The 23,364-nt window shown below is 40.8% G+C and overlaps 1 protein-coding gene across 1 annotated transcript in view; it reads left to right on the top strand.

The window, feature by feature from the left end:
* nrxn3b (neurexin 3b) overlaps positions 1-12,250 on the top strand; it is a 294,220-nt gene extending 281,970 nt beyond the window's left edge. Inside the window, exon 27 of the mRNA XM_078794519.1 lies at positions 7,082-12,250. Coding sequence (XP_078650645.1) covers positions 7,082-8,058 — 977 coding nt within the window. The 3' untranslated portion in view covers positions 8,059-12,250. The remainder of the gene's footprint in view (positions 1-7,081) is intronic.
* Positions 12,251-23,364: the final 11,114 nt, after the last annotated feature.

Genomic DNA, 23,364 nt, shown 5'->3' with positions numbered 1-23,364 from the left:
AAGGGTCCTCTGCACTTATTTGAAGCCCTTTTGACTGCAGCAGCAAATGTTTTGTTGATATAACACAAAGCACACAACAGAGGGCTAACACAGCCAAGACAACAAGGGCAAACTCAGCCATCTATGAAACTGCCGTTCCACTACACAGTAGCTCGATTCTACTTATCTTGCTTTGGTTGACACACTTTTGGCGCATTTGAAACAAGAGATAACATTAACTCATCAAAATTCAACCCCTTAAGTATCGGCCACTTTGGACAATTATGACTGATCTTTCAAGGCACGCAGATTATTGAAAAAAAAAGAGAAAAACAGTTGTTGTGAAAAGATACATTTACATAATGCACTTTTTCGAGCATAGGTACGTTTCAGGGAAATATCAGTTCCCAACAAAAAAAGAAAAATAGTTTTTGTGAGAAGATAGATTTACATAACTCACTTTTTCAAGTATACATAAGTTTCAAGGAAATATCAGTCCCCCCCAAAAAAGAGAAAAACTGTTTTTGTGAAAAAATACATTTACATAACTCACTTTTTCGAGCATAGATCAATTTCAAGGAAATATCAGTTCCCCCCCAAAAAAGAGAAAAACTGTTTTTGTGAAAAAATACATTTACATAACTCACTTTTTCGAGCATATATCAGTTTCAGGGAAATATCAGTTCCCAACAAAAAAAAGAGAAAAACTGTTTTTTGTGAAAAAATACATTTACATAACTCACTTTTTTGAGCATAGATCAGTTTCAGGGAAATATCATTTCCCAACAAAAAAAGAGAAAAACTGTTTTTGTAAAAAAATACATTTACATAACTCACTTTTTCGAGCATAGGTAAGTTTCAGGGAAATATCAGTTCCCAACAAAAAAGAGAAAAACTGTTTTTGTGAAAACAGACATTTACATAACACACTTTTTAGAGCATGGGTAAGTTTCAGGGAAATATCAGTTTCCAACAAAAAAGAGAAAAACTGTTTTGTGAAACGATACATTTACATAATGCACTTTTTCGTGCATAGGTACATTTCAGGGAAATATCAGTTCCCAACATAAAAAAGAAAAACAGTTTTTGTGAAAAGATACATTTACACAACGCACTTTTTCGAGCATAGGTAAGTTTTAGGGAAATATCAGTTCCCAACAAAAAAAGAGAAAAACAGTTTTGTGAAAAGATACATTTACATAACGCACTTTTTCGAGCATAGGTACGTTTCAGGGAAATATCAGTTCCCAACAAAAAAAAGAGAATAATAGAAAAAATGCTGACTTTGGTGCATGGCAGTGTTAGGGATAGCCAAGCTAACATATTCCGAGAGCCTATTTTGCATACGTCAACATTTGCATTTAACTATAGCGAACAACAAAAAGTTTGGGCGGGTTGACAGGTTGTTTAACTGAAAACTATTTCCATCTTGCAGAGGATGAAGTCAAAACTCAATACCAATCTCTCCATTTAGTGCCCCCTTGTGGAACTCACACCAGTACTTGTTCATCTGTCCGACTAAGGCTGTTGGCTGCTCGTTAATTAATAGTAATACAGCATTGCTGGATTAATTAATTTAATGCTTCCTTTGCTTGAGAGAACATCTTGCAGCCCTTGGTGACGATGACCTTGTCGTGACCTCCCTCCCCTTCCACCGTTACATAACCCCAGCTTGTTGTAGCGTTATTACGTTATCTTACTCTCCCTAAATGCAACTTACTTAAGCATGCATTAACCCAATCAAAAGTATAGAAATACTATATCTAGATAGACCCTCTCCTGTTTGACGTACATCCAGATTGCACGCCCTGCCCCGTGTTTTGAGAATACTAACAAGAGAAATGTATCTCACTAACTAATAATAAAGTGTTTATTATTAGTTAAAGGAAGTACCTTTGAACCGTGTCCCCTAGTGTGTGCTTTCTGGTTGTTCATCTTTGGTATAGTGTGACAAATTTAATGCCTTTCTTGCTTGCAAGTTTTGTCCTTGAACCCACATGTATGTTCCTCAACATACATGTGCACCTCTATGTTTCTTTCTTGAAAATGTGACAATTATCTTCTAATTTGCTAAGATTTCCAATGTTTTGATGATTTGTTTGTCACCGGATTAGACTGAAGCCTTCCTCGTTTCTCTGCGAATCCATTTTATCCGAGACAACAAAAGAAAAAAAAAAAAAAACAACGAAAAATGGACGCGCCGAGAAAAGAGCGAGCCCAAAGTTATGAGCCGCTATCTTGTGCAAAGTGTTTCAATGCTTATCTTTCCTGTCACTCCATGCCTATCTGGGATTTGAAAAAAAAAAAAAAAAAAATTGGGATAAAATGGCTTTGGTGCATGGCAAAGAAGTTGCAACTTAGGGTTTGTAAAACTGTCAGTGCTGTTCTCTTCTGTCGATGGGCATGAATATGCTCATTGTTTGTATATCCCCATCCCTTCCTTACAGCCAAAAGCTCTAATGCCGCCCGACCGCTTCGTGCCGCCTTTACATGGACATGGCAACTGATGTACACGTTCACCCCCATCTATGTCATCCCCTTCCTCGTATGTTCATAGGCCCCGCCCTTGTCTCGCACCCCGCCCCACCACCACCGCTTCCCGACCTTTTATGTAGACATTCAAAGATATGTACAGTCATTCTTTTGTTCATCGCTAATGAACAAGGTAGTTTAAAAGAGCCTGTACATATTTATGGAGAAGTTCAACAGTTTTTATACTTAATGAGAATTAAAAAAAAATGATATAAATATATATATATAGCCGGAACAGAATGGTGAAGATTATTTTTCATGTCATAAAGTGTGGATGATTGTGTTGTTTCCTCCCTGTACCATCCTGTCCAAAAAGAGACATATATACAAAAAATTAACTGTTTCAAGTAACTAACCTGTCCAAAGGCATTCTTACACAACTTTCTTTTGTAAACTTTTTTTTTTCTTCCTGCCAAAATCATGCGGGCAATTTGTTGATGTAAGTTGACAAAACTGACGGTATGCTTTCTTCTTTAAGAGCTGTCCTTTTGTAGGCTTTTATGGTTTTGTTTTGTTTTTTTTTTATGTCTTTGTTTTCTCTCTCCGATCTTCTAACTCTGACTGATCCCTTTCTGGGTAGCTCTATCTGTGACTTTACTTTGTGAATGTTTCAACAATGTCTGCTCTAACTCTCAACTTCTTGCAATGCCTTCATTCTTTGGTTCTGTTTTTGTTTTTGTTTTTTTTTTTAATTTTTTTGTTTCCTTTATATATTATTATTTGTTTTAATTTGCTGTTCCATAAGGTTTGCATCTCTATCTAGTGCCCTGTTTGTGAGGCTTTGCAATGTACGAACAAACCACTTTGACAAGAGGATGAGCAGATTCAATGAACATCTGAATGTTTTAGGACTTAACCGGTTTTACCAGTAGCGGAATGCAGTGGAACCTCAGGTCCAGGCTGATCAAACTCCGATGTGACGACTCGACCAACTCCTCGCCATATTTACAATGTTTGGGTAGATGTTAAAATACGATATTTATGATTTTTATTATTAATATAACATTGTGTATCCTTCCGGGCTGATGTGGTTAGCACGCAGGGCTCACAGCTAGGAGACCCCAGTTCAATTCCACCCTCTGACATATTTTTGCATGTTCTCCCCATGGGAGATAATTAGCGACTCCAAATTGTCCATAGGTATGAATGTGATTGTGAATGGTTGTTTGTCTATATGTGCCCTGTGATTGGCTGGCCACCAGTCCAGGGTGTACCCCGCCTCTTGCCCGAAGGCGGCTGGGATAGGCTCCAGCACCCCCGCGACCCTCGTGAGGATAAGCGATAGGAAATGTATGAATGAATGAATGAACATTACCAAATGCTTTCCTGATGCTATTTATCTGGGCTTGAGATCAGCACTGGACAGCTCCAGTGGCTGAGTGATGCCGAACTAATAAAGGCTGAATTATGCTACAACTCAGTCACTGTGACTACTCCACGGCTTCCTGATGTTGTTCAAAAACACAGTATTTGTAAACATGCAAAATTTTATCTTATATTATTATTATTATTTTTAAGACAGCTGGGATAGGCTCCAGCACCCCCCATGACCCTCGTGAGGATAAGCGGTAGAAAATGAATGAATGTGTACCCTTCCGCGTATTTTTCCTCCAAGTCCACAACCATGATTCTTGCGTAGACCAGGGCAAGAACCATCTCCGAGTCAGGGATGAGATCCTGCCCCGAGTCTGAGTACCTTGGGAGCTTGTTCACCAAGGATGGAAGTCTAGACCTCAAGATTGGTGCGGCGCATTCAGTGATGCGGACTCTGCATCGATCCGTCCTGGTGAAGAGGGAACTGAGGCTCTCAGTCCGACCCCCATCCCATGGTCACAAGCCCAAATACCCAAATAGTGACCTGAAGGACAAGATTGCGGGTCCAAGTGAACAAAATTTGTTTTTTTTCTGTGGGTGTCTGGGGTCTCCCTTGGTGATAAGGTGAGAATCTGTCATCCAGTAGAAACTCCTTCACATTCCTCCACATTGAGAGGAACCAGATGAGGCCCAGCTTGGGCACCCGGTCCTTGAACACCTCAAGGCATGTCCGAGGAAAACTCAGGCAACGTCTCTCTGGAGGAGCTGGATGACATAGCAAAGGAGAAGGAAGTCTGGGCTTCCCTGCTTAGGCTGCGGTCCCCCACGAAAAGTACGAAAGACACCACCGCTTTACATTTGAGGTTCCACTGTAGTTTTGAAATTGTTTTATTTAAAAAAAAAAATGTAAACATAACAAACATAAGCCGATGTAGGCAATTTTTAAAGAAAACATTCAGGTGTTGCTGAACTGCCGTATGACTTTATGCCACTGTGGTAACTGTAGGGGTCAAAAGGCACGAGGCCAGGGGAGTCCACAATTACACCAAAGATGAAAGATTTAGCTCAGTGTTTCAGCATAAAGTAGTACTAGTACCATAAGTACAAGGTATGTTTGCCGATGCATGACACAGTATTCAGATTGTGCTTTTGAAGAGGCTTGTATCATTTATATGAAAACTAGATGCAAAACACAGGAACTATTTGGTACTTTTGGATGCTAGTAGACAAGTAGAGGAGATATTTGTGTGTGTATGCAGAAGAAAGATCGCCGTTTTACTTGATTTTGAGATCATACTTGTCAACCTTCCCGTTTTCCGAAGTTCCACATTTTCTTACTTCCTGGTGCCATCACGTTTGAATAGGTTCTTATTGTTTTCATATAATGAAAAATGTATTGCTAGAGCACAGATTCATCCTTTTGATGGTGGTAAAATAACACAGTTGTACCACATGTGGCATTTAAAGGTTCAATTAATTCGACTGCTCACCTATTTGATGTGTTCAAATGCTTACAGTAAATCGTAAATATACATAGAATATAATAAACATTTAATAATAATAAGCATTTAAATCAATGAAACAAGCCTCTTAAAAGCCTGAACAAGTCATGCAAGTGGAAAAGTTAACACCCTCTTTAGACGGAGGTAGTTATTTATTTATGGCCCTTTACGCTCACTTGTCAATTTATTGGGAATGCTGACAGTTGAATATCCGCCATATCCGATGGCGGTGCGTTTTTCATTCAATTCATTGGTGAGAAGATTCAGTGGATGCTGCTGTTTTGGTGAGCAAAAGTGCAACAAACTCAGCAGTTCAATACAACATATGGTGGTACCTCGGTTTTTGTTATGAATACAAAACATACAGAAATCGAGGCAATTTTTCCTATAGGAAATAATGTGAGGCCAAAAATCGTAACAAAAATACAATTTGTAGAAAATATTTTATGATTATGATTATTACTATTATTATAGAAAATTAATATTTATCAAAATATTAAAAAGTTTATATTCTAAATTAATAATAATAATTATCTTGATTATGATGATGATTGTTATTGTTATACTACTAGTAATAATCATCATTATTAATATTATTATTATTATTGTACTACTACTACTACTAATACTACTAATACTACTAATACTACTACTACTACGACTAATAATAATGATAATGATAATGATAATGATAATGATAATGATAATGATACTGATAATACTAATACTGATAATACTAATACTGATAATACTAATACTGATAATACTAATACTGATAATACTAATACTGATTATGATGATGACTGTTATTGTAATACTACTAATAATAATTATTATTATTATTATTATTATTGTACTACTACTACTACTACTAATACTACTACTACTACTAATAATAATAATAATTCTACTACTAATACTGATACTAATACTGATAATACTAATACTGATAATACTGATACTGATAATACTAATAATGATAATAATAATAATACTGATAATACTAATAATCATAATACTAATACTGATACTACTAATCATGATAATACTAATACTACTAATAATGATAATACTAATACTACTAATAATGATAATACTAATACTAATACTACAAATAATGATAATAACTATTATTATTATTATCATCATCCTCATAATAGTTTTCTTGTAGTAAAAATAGTAAAAAAATTGTTTTACATGCAAAATAATTAAAATCTACCAGGCCATCTTCGTACTTGAATTCAGTAGAATTTACCTGTTACGGGCCACCATGAGCCAGTTGGGAGGCAGTTTGAGCCACTGCACGCCACTAGGCACCTTATTGGCACCACAGCAAATTGCATTGGCGCGAACTGGCATCAACTGGCGCCGGCCATGTGGACTCTTAGCATAACCGAGACGGTATAAGACAAAATTTAGGCAAAAATATTTCCTGAATCAACTGGCAAGTGAGTGTCAAGGTCGGCTAGCAAGCGTACGGAGTTTGTTGTGGCTCGCCCTTATTGCGTTCCTCCAAGCCTTTTGATGCAAAGTATACGTTACTAATGGCTGTCGTTTTCTTTCTCCGATGGGTCTTGTTTGGTTCTAACTTCTCTTCTTTTTGCACTGGTACCGTCTTTTCTGTTCCTCAATTTCTCTTCAGTTCATTTCCTTTTTAAGTTCTTTGCTCCTCCATCCTTTGCCGTTTGCTTCTCTGCCGCTCGGGAATCTGGCCGCCTTCTCACTGGTGTTTCTTTCTGTCTTTCACTTTCCAGGAGGGGAGCTAGTCATCCCCATTTTAGTGGAGGACCCCATAGACATCCCTTCTGTCTCCACCCGTTCTTCTTTCATCCCCCTCCCCCCCACCCTTCACCCCCTCCTCACCATTATCGAGACCACCAAAGAATCCTTGGCCATGGCCACTGAGGCGGGGGTACCTTGCTTGTCGGACCGAGGCGGCGATGATTGTGATGATGGTGGTGATGATGATGGTGATGATGATGATGGCATGGTGATTTCGGGGTTTGGCTCTGGGGAAGAGTTCGACTCTAGCCTGCCCCCGACTGACGATGAAGATTTTTACACCACCTTCTCCCTGGTAACAGATAAGATCTTGACCACCTCAACCTATGAAGGCGGCTACAAAGCCCTCGCACCCAAGTGGGAGGCCAAGGACTTGAGGCCTAGCAAAGCCTCCGAGGCAGGTAGGACTACACCCACCTTGCCTCTGCCCAACCCCGGGGGCACGCCAGCAGCCGCGGCCCCCTCGGACACGCCTCCTAAGCTGCCCGCTGGGAAAATGAACAACCGCGAGTTAAAACCCCCGCAGCCTGACATAGTCCTGCTGCCGCTTCCCACGTCCTTCGATCTGGACGGCACCAAACCGCGGGGTCCTTACATCACTTCCCCCATGCTGCGCACGGTACCCGCCGCCTTACCCACCGTTCCCGGCGTGGTGCGGCGAGTACCGCCAGGGGCCTCGGAAGTGATCCGGGAGTCGAGCAGTACCACGGGCATGGTGGTGGGCATCGTTTCGGCCGCCGCCCTTTGCATCCTCATCCTCCTCTACGCCATGTACAAGTACAGGAACAGGGACGAGGGGTCCTACCAGGTGGATGAGACGCGCAACTACATCAGCAACTCGGCGCAAACTAACGGCGCCGTAGTGAAGGATAAAACGCCCGGCGCGGGCCCTAAAGGCAGCGTCGCCAACAAGAGACCGAAAGACAAGGACAAGGAATATTATGTATAGAAATCATTTCCCAACATGAAGAATAAACATTTTGACAGTACCATATTGGCAACTGTGACTTAAAAAGTGAACTCAAGACTTTCTGAGTCCGTGGAACATTTCCACATGAAAAAAAAAAAAAAAACACTTACTATTGTAAGCATTCTGGAGAGACTGTGACTCCACATGGACCTTTTCAAGGAGATGACTGAATCACATCCACGACCCCAAGTGACTATCCGAGGTATGTTTGTGTGTGTGTGTGTGTGTGTGTGATTCATCGGAGTACTGACGACCCTGGACCTTGTCCGTTGTAACCCTGTAAAATACAATCACTGTCATTCGGGCCATTCAAAGCTTGCATGTGAGGTGTACGTGACGTGGTGCTGGCATCTGTGTAGGGGAGGAACCTCAAGGAACAACGCTTGTTGCTTTCAGGACATGTAGCTTTTTTCAGATGTGGTTGGAAGTCGTATACATTTTTTTTTTTGGGCTTTTGATTCGTTTATTCATTTATAGGGATGGGTACCGAACCTGGGTTGCATACTGGCACTGGTGCCGACATTGAGGGTAGTACATTGAAAAACTAAAAGTAGCAATGGGTGCCTCATTCCGGTGCTAAATCATGGCGGACTTAGCCTCCTGCAAGAAGTCCTTGAAGGTGATATTGTGCAAAAAGTCCTGGCAAACAAACTCTGGGCCGGCGCCAGTTGGTGCCAGTTGGTGCCAGTTAGTGCCAGTTGGTGCCAGTTCGCACCAATCACATAATCTTTGGCACGAACTGGCACCGGCCCAGTGGACTCCTAGCATAACCGAAACAGTATAAGACAAAATTTTGTCCTTGTAAGTCCTGGCAAACGAACTCTGGGCCGGCGCCAGTTGGTGCCAGTTGGTGCCAGTTGGTGCCAGTTCGCACCAATCACATAATCTTTGGCGCGAACTGGCGCCGGCCCAGTGGACTCCTAGCATCATTGGCGCAACTTGGCTCGCGCCATTACATTCCAGTGGATTCCAATAGGCGCATTGTTTGCAACATTTGGTTCCACTTGGTGGACACTTTGCGCTGATTGCTTGATTCAAGAGACACGACGAAGATTTTAAACATTTTGAAGTTTTCTTGCCGCCAAACTAAATTTTTGATGCTGTTACGGGCCACCACGAGCCAGTTGGGAGGCAGTTTGAGCCACTGCACGCCACTAGGCACCTTATTGGCGTCACAGCAAATTGCATTGGAGCGAACTGGCATCAACTGGCGCCGGCCCAGTGGACTCTTAACATAACCGAGACAGTATAAGACAAAATTTTGTTAAAAAATAACCCGTGACGTCCTTGTAAGTCCTGGCAAATGAACTCTGGGCCAGCGCCAGTTGGTGCCAGTTGGTGCCAGTTCGCACCAATCACATAATCTTTGGCGCGAACTAGCGCCGGCCCAGTGGACTCCTAGCATCATTGGCGCAACTTGGCTCGCGCCATTACATTCCAGTGGATTCCAATAGGCGCATTGTATGCAACATGTGGTTCCACTTGGTGGACACTTTGCGCCGATTGCTTGATTCAAGTGACGCGACGAAGATTTTAAACATTTTGAAGTTTTCTTGCCGCCAAATTAAATTTTTGCCGCCGTTACGGGCCACCATGAGCCAGTTGGGAGGCAGTTTGAGCCACTGCACGCCACTAGGCACCTTATTGGCGTCACAGCAAATTGCATTGGAGCGAACTGGCATCAACTGGCGCCGGCCCAGTGGACTCTTAACATAACCGAGACAGTATAAGACAAAATTTTGTTAAAAAAAACGGTGACGTCCTTGTAAGTCCTGGCAAACGAACTCTGGGCCAGCGCCAGTTGGTGCCAGTTGGTGCCAGTTCGCACCAATCACATAATCTTTGGTGCGAACTGGCGCCGGCCCAGTGGACTCCTAGCATCATTGGCGCAACTTGGCTCGCGCCATTACATTCCAGTGGATTCCAATAGGCGCATTGTTTGCAACATTTGGTTCCACTTGGTGGACACTTTGCGCTGATTGCTTGATTCAAGAGACACGACGAAGATTTTAAACATTTTGAAGTTTTCTTGCCGCCAAACTAAATTTTTGATGCTGTTACGGGCCACCACGAGCCAGTTGGGAGGCAGTTTGAGCCACTGCACGCCACTAGGCACCTTATTGGCGTCACAGCAAATTGCATTGGAGCGAACTGGCATCAACTGGCGCCGGCCCAGTGGACTCTTAACATAACCGAGACAGTATAAGACAAAATTTTGTTAAAAAATAACCCGTGACGTCCTTGTAAGTCCTGGCAAATGAACTCTGGGCCAGCGCCAGTTGGTGCCAGTTGGTGCCAGTTCGCACCAATCACATAATCTTTGGCGCGAACTAGCGCCGGCCCAGTGGACTCCTAGCATCATTGGCGCAACTTGGCTCGCGCCATTACATTCCAGTGGATTCCAATAGGCGCATTGTATGCAACATGTGGTTCCACTTGGTGGACACTTTGCGCCGATTGCTTGATTCAAGTGACGCGACGAAGATTTTAAACATTTTGAAGTTTTCTTGCCGCCAAATTAAATTTTTGCCGCCGTTACGGGCCACCATGAGCCAGTTGGGAGGCAGTTTGAGCCACTGCACGCCACTAGGCACCTTATTGGCGTCACAGCAAATTGCATTGGAGCGAACTGGCATCAACTGGCGCCGGCCCAGTGGACTCTTAACATAACCGAGACAGTATAAGACAAAATTTTGTTAAAAAAAACGGTGACGTCCTTGTAAGTCCTGGCAAACGAACTCTGGGCCAGCGCCAGTTGGTGCCAGTTGGTGCCAGTTCGCACCAATCACATAATCTTTGGTGCGAACTGGCGCCGGCCCAGTGGACTCCTAGCATCATTGGCGCAACTTGGCTCGCGCCATTACATTCCAGTGGATTCCAATAGGCGCATTGTTTGCAACATTTGGTTCCACTTGGTGGACACTTTGCGCTGATTGCTTGATTCAAGAGACACGACGAAGATTTTAAACATTTTGAAGTTTTCTTGCCGCCAAACTAAATTTTTGATGCTGTTACGGGCCACCACGAGCCAGTTGGGAGGCAGTTTGAGCCACTGCACGCCACTAGGCACCTTATTGGCGTCACAGCAAATTGCATTGGAGCGAACTGGCATCAACTGGCGCCGGCCCAGTGGACTCTTAACATAACCGAGACAGTATAAGACAAAATTTTGTTAAAAAATAACCCGTGACGTCCTTGTAAGTCCTGGCAAATGAACTCTGGGCCAGCGCCAGTTGGTGCCAGTTGGTGCCAGTTCGCACCAATCACATAATCTTTGGCGCGAACTAGCGCCGGCCCAGTGGACTCCTAGCATCATTGGCGCAACTTGGCTCGCGCCATTACATTCCAGTGGATTCCAATAGGCGCATTGTATGCAACATGTGGTTCCACTTGGTGGACACTTTGCGCCGATTGCTTGATTCAAGTGACGCGACGAAGATTTTAAACATTTTGAAGTTTTCTTGCCGCCAAATTAAATTTTTGCCGCCGTTACGGGCCACCATGAGCCAGTTGGGAGGCAGTTTGAGCCACTGCACGCCACTAGGCACCTTATTGGCGTCACAGCAAATTGCATTGGAGCGAACTGGCATCAACTGGCGCCGGCCCAGTGGACTCTTAACATAACCGAGACAGTATAAGACAAAATTTTGTTAAAAAAAACGGTGACGTCCTTGTAAGTCCTGGCAAACGAACTCTGGGCCAGCGCCAGTTGGTGCCAGTTGGTGCCAGTTCGCACCAATCACATAATCTTTGGTGCGAACTGGCGCCGGCCCAGTGGACTCCTAGCATCATTGGCGCAACTTGGCTCGCGCCATTACATTCCAGTGGATTCCAATAGGCGCATTGTTTGCAACATTTGGTTCCACTTGGTGGACACTTTGCGCCGATTGCTTGATTCAAGTGACACGACGAAGATTTTAAACATTTTGAAGTTTTCTTGCCGCCAAACTAAATTTTTGATGCTGTTACGGGCCACCATGAGCCAGTTGGGAGGCAGTTTGAGCCACTGCACGCCACTAGGCACCTTATTGGCGTCACAGCAAATTGCATTGGAGCGAACTGGCATCAACTGGCGCCGGCCCAGTGGACTCTTAGCATAACTGAGACAGTATAAGACAAAATTTTGTAAAAAAAAAAAAAAAAGCGTGACATCCTTGTAAGTCCTTGCAAACGAACTCTTAAACATTTTGAAGTTTTCTTGCAGCCAAACTAAATTTTTGCCGCCGTTACGGGCGAAAGTGTGAGTGTGAATGGTTGTTTGTCTATATGTGCCCTGTGATTGGCTGGCCACCAGTCCAGGGTGTACCCCGCCTCTCGCCCCAAAGACAGCTGGGATAGGCTCCAGCACCCCACCGCGACCCTCGTGAGGATAAGCGGTAGAAAATGAATGAATGAATAATACCAAAATATTGTCGATTAATTCGTCAAATCGATTAATCATTGCTTCATGGATTAACTGGTGCTTATTGCCCTATTGCCAATCATCAGCAGTGCTCAGTTCCAACAATTTTCGATTTCGACGTTGCGTTCCTCAGAACAGCAACACAACACTTCCTCATTATCAACCAGAGCAAGGTGCATTCACTGACAGCGGGATTCTGCATGTTTTTTTTCTGTGTTGATGCTGGTCTTGCTGTGATAATTATGACAATTTGTTGTGTAGTTTTTTTTTTTAATATTAGTGAACTGTATTACTTTTATTTACTTTACTTTTAAGTATTTAATTGATTTTGGATATAACTTGTATTTTCAGAAATACCGCTTTGGCACCGGTTTCAGATAAAATGGAAACGATACCCATCCCTATTCATTTATTAAACAATTTTTTTTTTGTTTTACAAAAATGGCAGCACACAACACTGTGATCACCCGGTAGGAGGTAACATGGTTCGCTCCTTCTTGTCTGACCTTAAATTGGATGATTGTGATCGGAAGGATTTCTTCTAATTTATCAGAATTTAAATATGATAAAGCATTTCCTCTTTATTAGCAGAAATGACCTTAAAGATGTATATCGCTGATGGATTTGGGAGTTTTTTTATATTTTATTTGGATATATTTTTTGCAGGAATTGAACGTTTCTGTTGTTTTTTTCCCTTCGTTTTGGGACTTTCTGGAGATAAACCACATGTTGGATTCGACACCGCAAACCAGAAAACTAGTTCAGTTTTTTGTTTTGTTTTTTTTTTTTTCAGAATTTAAGATTTTTAAAAAAGTAAACTAAAGATGGATTATGATGATTTTATTATGATGTATTGCCAGCACCTTACTTGACTTTGGGTTTCATTCCTTCTTTGGTTTTTAATTGTGACATTGTTTCGTTAATTGGCTCAGCATTTTTTTTCTGTTACTGTTGTAGCCGAAATTACATGTATGATTTTTATGATGATTTTTTTTTTTATCCATTTATTACCATATCATGATTTATTACTGACGTTATCTGTTCGGTCAATGTTCACTTTGCTTTTTTGTGTTGGTACTTGACTCGTCTTATGCTCCTTTTTGACTCCGAATCCTGAAATTAAAAAAAAAAAAAATGTTGTTCCCAAACTTTTTTCTGTTTGTGTGTTGGTTTTGACTGCGCTCATTTGTGTGAAGAGATGGAGATGCACTGATACCCGTCTCTGCTATAGCGACAATTCACCAAAACACAATTTCTCATCGCCTCTCCAACACTTCAATGATTTCCTTTTTGACCGAATAGCAGCTGCATTTCCATACAAATGAAATGCGTCGCTGAGTAGCTATCATTTACCTATGGATGATTATGTAAATATATACACTGTTCATCCATGCAAGAAGGGAAAAAGACAATGTTTACTGGAGCAACATTCTCAGTGCTTACCACCAGGTTATATACACTTTTTTTTTTTTTAATTTCTTTACATGGTCTGTATTTTAGTACAAATGGGTCTTCACGGACTCGGTCATTAACTTGCAAATAACCCATTGATGCGGGATATCAGAGTAGCACGTGTGAGTCTATTCAGCTCACACTATGACTTCATATTAGCCCATTCATCCTGCTGCAGGCAATCGGAGCAAGGAGGTCAGCAAGGATTTCTTGCTCATTATCCTCTATGAATTTTTTATCATTTTATTAGAAGGCTCCAGAAATTTAAACTTTAATACCAAATATGTGGAGTCGACCTGATTTTTTTTTTTTTTTTTTTTTTTTTTTTGTAATGTCCCCCCAGGATATAACGGAAATACAACACTAGTGAATGACGAAAATAAGTTATTCGATTTTGGCTCAACAGCTGGGATAGACTCCAGCATAAAAAATAGATTCATAGATAAATGGATTGAATTTCTGTAGTGTTTTTACAGTATTTTTAAATGTCATTGGGGGGAAAAAATAATTAAAACAAATAAACAAACAAAAAATTTTATCTTAAGAATCTCTGGTGTAACTATGGTGCGTTCAACAACCAAGGACAAAGTGCAAAATTTGAACACTTGATGAAAAAACCATCAAGGTGAGACATAAACATGTAAAAGTGCATTTTATCTGTATTATCACAAATGTATCAATTATTACTGACTTACTGAGGGTGTTATCTATGGAAGAAATGTCCTGTTTACATAGAAAAAATATACTAGTTTTTACCAAAAATCCACAAATTTGCATACATTGCATACATTTCAACAACACCAGTGAATGACGAAAATATTCAATTTTGGCTCAACATTTACAATGACAGTAACTGCCTTTCAGCTGGGATAGACTCCAGCATGAAAAATAGATTGATGGATGGATGGATTGAATTTTTTTTTGTGTTTTACAGTATTTTTAAATGTCATTGGAAAAAAAAAATCATTAAACCAAATACATTTTATCTTGTTAAGAATTGATGAAGAGCCAGATGCCGTCATCAGCCTTTTCTGGTGTAACTATGGTGTGTTCAAAGACCAAGGACAAAGTGCAAAATCTGAACACACTGAACAAAAAAAAACATCAAGGTGAGACATAAACATGTAAAAATGTATCAATTATTACCGACTTAGGGTGTTATTTGTGGAAGAAACGTCCTGTTTCCATAGAAAAAATATACTTGTTTTTACCAAAAAATTCACAAATTTGCAGAAGAATATTTAACTAAATTGTATTCAAATATATTCAATGGGCAAACATTCAAAAGAGATGGCTGGATTGAATTTCTGTAGTGTTTTACAAAATTTTTAAATATAATTGAAAAAAAAAATCATTAAAACAAATACATTTTATCTTGTTAAGAATTGATGCCGTCATCAACCATCTCTGGTGTAACTATGGTGCGTTCAAAGACTAAGGACAAAGTACAAAATCTTAACACTTGATGAAAAAAAAAACATCAAGGTGAGAAATAAACATGTAAAAGTTGTCGGCTGTACATTTTATCTGTATTATCATAAATGTATCAATTATTACTGACTTGGGGCGTTATCTATGGAACAAAAATATACTTGTTTTCATCAAAAATCTACAAATTTGCAGAAGAATATTTAACTAAATTGTATTCAAATATATTCAATGGGCAAACATTCAAAAGAGATGGATGGATTGAATTTCTGTGGTGTTTTACAATATTTTTAAATGTCATTGGAAAAAAAATCTTGTTAAGAATTGATGGAGAGCCATATGCGTCATCAACCATCTTTGGTGTAACTATGGTGCGTTCAAAGACCAAGGACAAAGTACAAAATCTTAACACTTGATGAAAAAAAAAACATCAAGGTGAGAAATAAACATGTAAAAGTTGTCGGCTGTACATTTTATCTGTATTATCACAAATGTATCAATTATTACTGACTTGGGGTGTTATCTATGGAACAAAAATATACTTGTTTTTAGCAAAAATCCACAAATTTACAGAAGAATATTTAACAAAATGGTAAATTGTATTCAAATATATTCAATAGGCAAACATTCAAAATATCCCGATTACCATCTTGACCATGATGTTCTGAAGGACTATTTTCTTTTGAATAAAAATGATTATATTACATAATACAAAATATGTGAATCCAAGTCATTGCTTTATTTTTCCTTTTAAGCTAATTGGAAGATCACATCAATCCTGTCCATGTCGGCTGAATAATGTATCATTAAAATAATTGTCAGACAATTTTCCTCCACTAATGACTTTCCTGGACAGACGTATGCATCCGACTGCATTAATGCTGCCTGAAACCTTAATGAGGTTTTTTTTTTTTTGGACGTCCCTTTCTGCTTTTAATGGCTGCCACTTGACCAGCCTTGTAATTTTACTCCAGCTTCCGAATTGCTTCATTCCACTCCATCACCTTATAATGCTTTCACTCCGTGTGCTTCGCTATAAAAATAAAGGTAATCATCACAGAGGCAATCGTTGGAATGGCAAGGCAATTAGCGAGACAACCTTTAACAACTATTAAGAAATGTTTTTGCCACAGTTTCTCCTCATTATTTCTGCTTGGCTCCTGGCGACTGCATTTCTTCGCTCCATGAGTCGATGTATGCCTTTGGAGGTTTATCAGCTTGTGTATCATAGCCATAGATGGTCAAGAGGCTGGGTGAGATGCCAGGCGACAGGCCAACGTACCAGGAAAGGCGAATGCTGCGATATTCCGATGTGCTCCTGTGTGCAAGGATTACGAGGGATGTGTGTGTCTCGTTCCAGCGGATGTCCGCTGGGTTTTGCCAGAAGCTGATTCTCCCTTGGTGCCTTGTTCTCGGTCACGTTGAGCTCCTAGGATGGACTGGCATGGATAGATAGTATGGAGGTGTGGGGAACTGTAGCTGAGAAATTCATGTACGAGGTTGTGGTCGGATCAGGAGATGGCAAGAATTAATCCGGACCGTTGATCCGCCCTGGAGCTTCCATAGCTACAAAGAAATGTCTGTTTGGGAGGGTGTGTCCTAACGCCGCATTTCAGAAAAAGAATAATATAGAGTAATATATGGTGGTGGTAGTGTGATGGTCTGGGTTGTTTTGCTGATTCACAACCTGACCATAGGAAGCTTTCTAGATCTTCCAGATTGTGCACCTTTTTTCTGCAGTGTTTTCATGGACTTCCTGCTCCCAGCTGTTGAATAATATAGAGTAATATATGGTGGTGGTAGTGTGATGGTCTGGGTTGTTTTGCTGATTCACGACCTGACCAAAGGAAGCTTTCTAGATCTTCCAGATTCTGCACCTTTTTTCTGCAGTGTTTTCATGGACTTCCTGTTCCAGGCTGTATATATGGTGGTGGTAGTGTGATGGTCTGGGTTGTTTTGCTGATTTACGACCTGAGCAAAGGAAGTTTTCAAGATCTTCCAGATTGTCCACCTCCTTTCTGCAGTGTTTTCATGGACTTCCTTCTCCCGGCTGTTGGATAAAATAGAGTAATATATGGTGGTGGTAGTGTGATGGTCTGGGTTGTTTTGCTGATTCATGACCTGACCAAAGAAAGCTTTCTAGATCTTCCAGATTCTGCACCTTCTTTCGGCAGTGTTTTCATGGACTTCCTGCTCCCGGCTGTTGAATAATATAGAATAATATATGGTGGTGGTAGTGTGATGGTCTGGGTTGTTTTGCTGATTCACGACCTGACCAAAGAAAGCTTTCTAGATCTTCCAGATTCTGCACCTTATTTCTGCAGTGTTTTCATGGACTTCCTGTTCCCAGCTGTATATATGGTGGTGGTAGTGTGATGGTCTGGGTTGTTTTGCTGATTCACGACCTGACCAAAGGAAGCTTTCTAGATCTTCCAGATTCTGCACCTTTTTTCTGCAGTGTTTTCATGGACTTCCTGCTCCCGGCTGTTGAATAATATAGAGTAATATATGGTGGTGGTAGTGTGATGGTCTGGGTTGTTTTGCTGATTCACGACCTGACCAAAGGAAGCTTTGTAGATCTTCCAGATTCTGCACCTTTTTTCTGCAGTGTTTTCATGGACATACTGCTCCTGGCTGTTGAATAATATAGAATAATATATGGTGGTGGTAGTGTGATGGTCTGGGTTGTTTTGCTGCTTCACGACCTGACTAAAGGAAGCTTTCTAGATCTTCCAGATTCTGCACCTTTTTTCTGCAGTGTTTTCATGGACTTCCTGCTCCCGGCTGTTGAATAATATAGAGTAATATATGGTGGTGGTAGTGTGATGGTCTGGGTTGTTTTGCTGATTCACGACCTGACCAAAGAAAGCTTTCTAGGTCTTCCAGATTCTGCACCTTATTTCTGCAGTGTTTTCATGGACATCCTGCTCCTGGCTGTTGAATAATATAGAATAATATATGGTGGTGGTAGTGTGATGGTCTGGGTTGTTTTGCTGCTTCACGACCTGACAAAAGGAAGCTTTCTAGATCTTCCAGATTCTGCACCTTTTTTCTGCAGTGTTTTCATGGACTTCCTGCTCCCGGCCTCTAGATACCGCCCACTCCGCTGTGATTGGTCACACTCCAAAGCGCTCCCGAGGACTTTTGGATACATAGGTCCATGTTTACTGAGTGCAGGCAATCTACAGCTTATATAAGGAAGTAAAACCGAGATTTTAAAATTATAATACAGTCAGATTCACAAAGATCTGAATATTTTTGAGCACATCTGGCACATTTTTCATTCATTAAGATCTGGAACATGTACGTAAGTCTTCTTTTTATTTGAATGATAAAAAACCAAAACTGATTTTCTTTCAAGCATCCGCGGTGATGAGCGTGGACAGGTAAAATGTCAGCCCATTGACCTTAACAGGCAGCAAAACGAAGGACACACACAATTTTCTTTTTTTTTTTTTTTTTTTTTTTTTTTTTTAATGCAGGCTTGCGTCAAAGAGGAAGAAGCACTTTAATGCGTGGTGGTTAGGAGGAGATATGCATATGTCTCGGTGGGTGCACACGGTGAATCAGGTGTGCATCTGTGCACTTCACTCACCTTTGTGTCACTCGGTTTGGTGCGCTCCTCCTATTTTTCCTCCGCTCCATTACTTCCCATCTAAAGCTTTCTGTGAGCGTGCAGCCTCTAATTAATGGCAAAGATATGAAGGCTCTAATCTGGTCTCTAAATCTTTGAAGGCATTTGCAGACTTTTGGCCTCGTGGACACAGTGCCACCTAGAGACCATGTGCTTGGGCAGGATGTTTCGATTACCGACTGCTTCATGAGTGGGATTTTCATTTTAAATGGATAGTCAATGAGCATTCTGCACCCTGTGGGGTTGTTGGGGGCACATTTGGGTCATATGTACCCCCCCCCCCCCTCTTCTGTCAGCACACTTATGTGTGTGCTATATATGCTACCAGCAGCAGCAGAGAACCAACACAGCCCACAAGTCGGCCCCGGCCCTGCCTGTGTGCGACAGATGGGACACAAGGATAGATGGGCTCCATGAGGAGGGGAGTCGAGCCAACAATTGAGCTGCTGTGAAGGTGACTGCAGCAAACGCTGATGATTATTTTTTAAAGTAAGATTACTGCTCTTTTAAAGATGTTTATGATTTTTTTTAAGGTGTCATTCTCCCGTGGAGGAGACTTTGTCTTCACCTGCTTGGGAGACATAATGAAAATATGTTTCCATTGCAGTACATTGATTACTTTTCTATATTGCAAATGTGCACCAAAAAAATGCCAGTGTTTGAGGGCATTGATTTTAACAAAAAACGTAAGGGGTTAGTATGTCTTTTTTTTAAGTTTTTTTTATCAAAAATCAACGCCCTGAAATACTGCCGTTTTATGCGCTTTTTGGGGTGCCTCTGGGCCCCCTGGTGAGTGTGTGTGAGGTTTCTGGTGGTTTTTTTGACCAGAAAAGTGCATTTTCAGCAAGTTGAAAAAATGAAAAAAAACGACATACTAACCCCTTACGTTTTTTTTCAAAAATCAACGCCCTGAAATACTGGCGTTTTATGCACTTTTGGGTGCTTCTGGGCCCCCTGGTGAGTGTGTGTTAGGTTTCTGGTGGTTTTTTGACCAGAAAAGTGCATTTTCAGCAAGTTGAAAAAATGAAAAAAAAACGACATACTAACCCCTTACGTTTTTTTTCAAAAATCCACGCCCTGAAATACTGGCGTTTTATGCACTTTTTGGGTGCTTCTGGGCCCCCTGGTGAGTGTGTGTTAGGTTTCTGGTGGTTTTTTGACCAGAAAAGTGCATTTTCAGCAACTTGAAAAAATGAAAAAAAAAAAAAAAACGACATACTAACCCCTTACGTTTTTTTTTCAAAAATCAACGCCCTGAAATACTGGCGTTTTATGCTCTTTTTGGGTGCCTCTGGGCCCCCTGGTGAATGTGTGTGAGGTTTCTGGTGGTTTTTTGACCAGAAAAGTGCATTTTCAGCAAGTTGAAAAAATGAAAAAAAACGACATACTAACCCCTTACGTTTTTTTTCAAAAATCAACGCCCTGAAATACTGGCGTTTTATTCACTTTTTGGGTGCTTCTGGGCCCCCTGGTGAGTGTGTGTTAGGTTTCTGGTGTTTTTTTGACCAGAAAAGTGCATTTTCAGCAACTTGAAAAAATGAAAAAAAAACGACATACTAACCCTTTACGTTGTTTTTCAAAATCAACGCCCTGAAATACTGGCGTTTTATGCGCTTTTTGGGTGCCTCTGGGCCCCCTGGTGAAAGTGTGTGAGGTTTCTGGTGTTTTTTGACCAGAAAAGTGCATTTTCAGCAACTTGAAAAAATGAAAAAAACGAAATACTCTTGCATTTTTTTTCAAAAATCAATGCCCTGAAATACTGGCGTTTTATGCGTTTTTTTGGGTGCTTCTGGGCCCCCTGGTGAGTGTGTGTGAGGTTTCTGGTGGTTTTTTGACCAGAAAAGTGCATTTTCAGCAAGTTGAAAAAATGGAAAAAAACGACATTTTTTTTCGAAAATAGACGCCCTGAAATACTGCCGTTTTATGCGCTTTTTGGGTGCCTCTGGGCCCCCTGGTGAGTGTGTGTGAGGTTTCTGATGGTTTTTTGACCAGAAAAGTGCATTTTCAACAAACTGAAAAAATGAAAAAAACGACATACTAACCCCTTACGTTTTTTTCAAAAATCAACGTCCTGAAATACTGGCGTTTTGTGCGCTTTTTGGGTGCCTCTGGGCCCCCTGGTGAGTGTGTGTGAGGTTTCTGGTGGTTTTTTGACCAGAAAAGTGCATTTTCAGCAAGTTGAAAAAATGGAAAAAAACGACATTTTTTTTCAAAAATAGATGCCCTGAAATACTGCCGTTTTATGCACTTTTTGGGTGCCTCTGGGCCCCCTGGTGAGTGTGTGTGAGGTTTCTGGTGGTTTTTTGACCAGAAAAGTGCATTTTCAGCAAGTTGAAAAAATGAAAAAAAAACCACATACTTTTTCAAAAATCAACGCCCTGAAATACTGGCTTTTTATGCACTTTTCGGGTGCTTCTGGGCCCCCTGGTGAGTGTGTGTTAGGTTTCTGGTGTTTTTTTGACCAGAAAAGTGCATTTTCAGCAACTTGAAAAAATGAAAAAAACGACATACTAACCCCTTACGTTTTTTTTTCAAAAATCAACGCCCTGAAATACTGGCGTTTTATGCACTTTTTGGGTGCTTCTTGGACCCCTGGTGAGTGTGTGTGAGCTTTCTGGTGTTTTTTTGACCAGAAAAGTCCATTTTCAGCAACTTGAAAAAATGAAAAAAAACAACATACTAACCCCTTACGTTTTTTTTCAAAAATCAACGCCCTCAAATACTGGCGTTTTATGCACTTTTTGGGTGCTTCTGGCCCCCCTGGTGAGTGTGTGTGAGCTTTCTGGTGGTTTTTTGACCAGAAAAGTGCATTTTCAGCAAGTTGAAAAAATGAAAAAAAACGACATACTAACCCCTTACGTTTTTTTTTCAAAAATCCACGCCCTGAAATATTGGCGTTTTATGCACTTTTTGGGTGCTTCTGGGCCCCCTGGTGAGTGTGTGTGAGCTTTCTGGTGGTTTTTTGACCAGAAAAGTGCATTTTCAGCAACTTGAAAAAATGAAAAAAAAACGACATACTAACCCCTTACGTTTTTTTTCAAAAATAAATGCCCTGAAATTCTGGCATTTTATGTGTTTTTTGGGTGCTTCTGGCCCCCCTGGTGAGTGTGTGTGAGCTTTCTGGTGGTTTTTTGACCAGAAAAGTGCATTTTCAGCAACTTGAAAAAATGAAAAAAAAACGACATACTAACCCCTTACGTTTTTTTTTCAAAAATCAACGCCCTGAAATACTGGTGTTTTATGCACTTTTGGGTGCTTCTGGGCCCCCTGGTGAGTGTGTGTGTGAGCTTTCTGGTGGTTTTTTGACCAGAAAAGTGCATTTTCAGCAACTTGAAAAAATGAAAAAAAACGACATACTAACCCCTTACGTTTTTTTTCAAAAATCAACGCCCTGAAATACTGGCGTTTTATGCAATTTTTGGGTGCTTCTGGGCCCCCTGGTGAGTGTGTGTGAGCTTTCTGGTGGTTTTTTGACCAGAAAAGTGCATTTTCAGCAACTTGAAAAAATGAAAAAAAACGACATACTAACCCCTTACGTTTTTTTTCAAAAATCAACGCCCTGAAATACTGGCGTTTGATGCACTTTTTGGGTGATTCTGGGCCCCCTGGTGAGTGTGTGTTAGGTTTCTGGTGGTTTTTTGACCAGAAAAGTGCATTTTCAGCAAGTTGAAAAAATGAAAAAAAACGACATACTAACCCCTTACGTTTTTTTTCAAAAATAAATGCCCTGAAATTCTGGCATTTTATGCGTTTTTTTGGGTGCTTCTGGCCCCCCTGGTGAGTGTGTGTGAGCTTTCTGGTGGTTTTTTGACCAGAAAAGTGCATTTTCAGCAAGTTGAAAAAATGGAAAAAAACGACATACTAACCCCTTACGTTTTTTTTCAAAAATGAACGCCCTGAAATACTGGCGTTTTATGCACTTTTGGGTGCTTCTGGGCCCCCTGGTGAGTTTGTGTGAGCTTTCTGGTGGTTTTTTGACCAGAAAAGTGCATTTTCAGCAACTTGAAAAAATGAAAAAAAACGACATACTAACCCCTTACGTTTTTTTTCAAAAATCAACGCCCTGAAATACTGGCGTTTTATGCACTTTTGGGTGCTTCTGGGCCCCCTGGTGAGTGTGTGTGAGGTTTCTGGTGGTTTTTTGACCAGAAAAGTGCATTTTCAGCAAGTTGAAAAAATGAAAAAAAACGACATACTAACCCCTTACGTTTTTTTTCAAAAATCAACGCCCTGAAATACTGGTGTTTTATGCACTTTTGGGTGCTTCTGGGCCCCCTGGTGAGTGTGTGTGAGCTTTCTGGTGGTTTTTTGACCAGAAAAGTGCATTTTCAGCAAGTTGAAAAAATGAAAAAAAACGACATACTAACCC

This window comes from Doryrhamphus excisus, linkage group LG11, assembly GCF_037039965.1.
Source record: "Doryrhamphus excisus strain RoL-2023G ecotype Guam linkage group LG11, RoL_Dexc_Guam_v1.1, whole genome shotgun sequence".
Classification (NCBI taxonomy): Eukaryota; Metazoa; Chordata; class Actinopteri; order Syngnathiformes; family Syngnathidae; genus Doryrhamphus; species Doryrhamphus excisus.
Note: the sequence above shows the minus strand (reverse complement) of the source record. Positions and strands in the feature narration are given on the sequence as shown.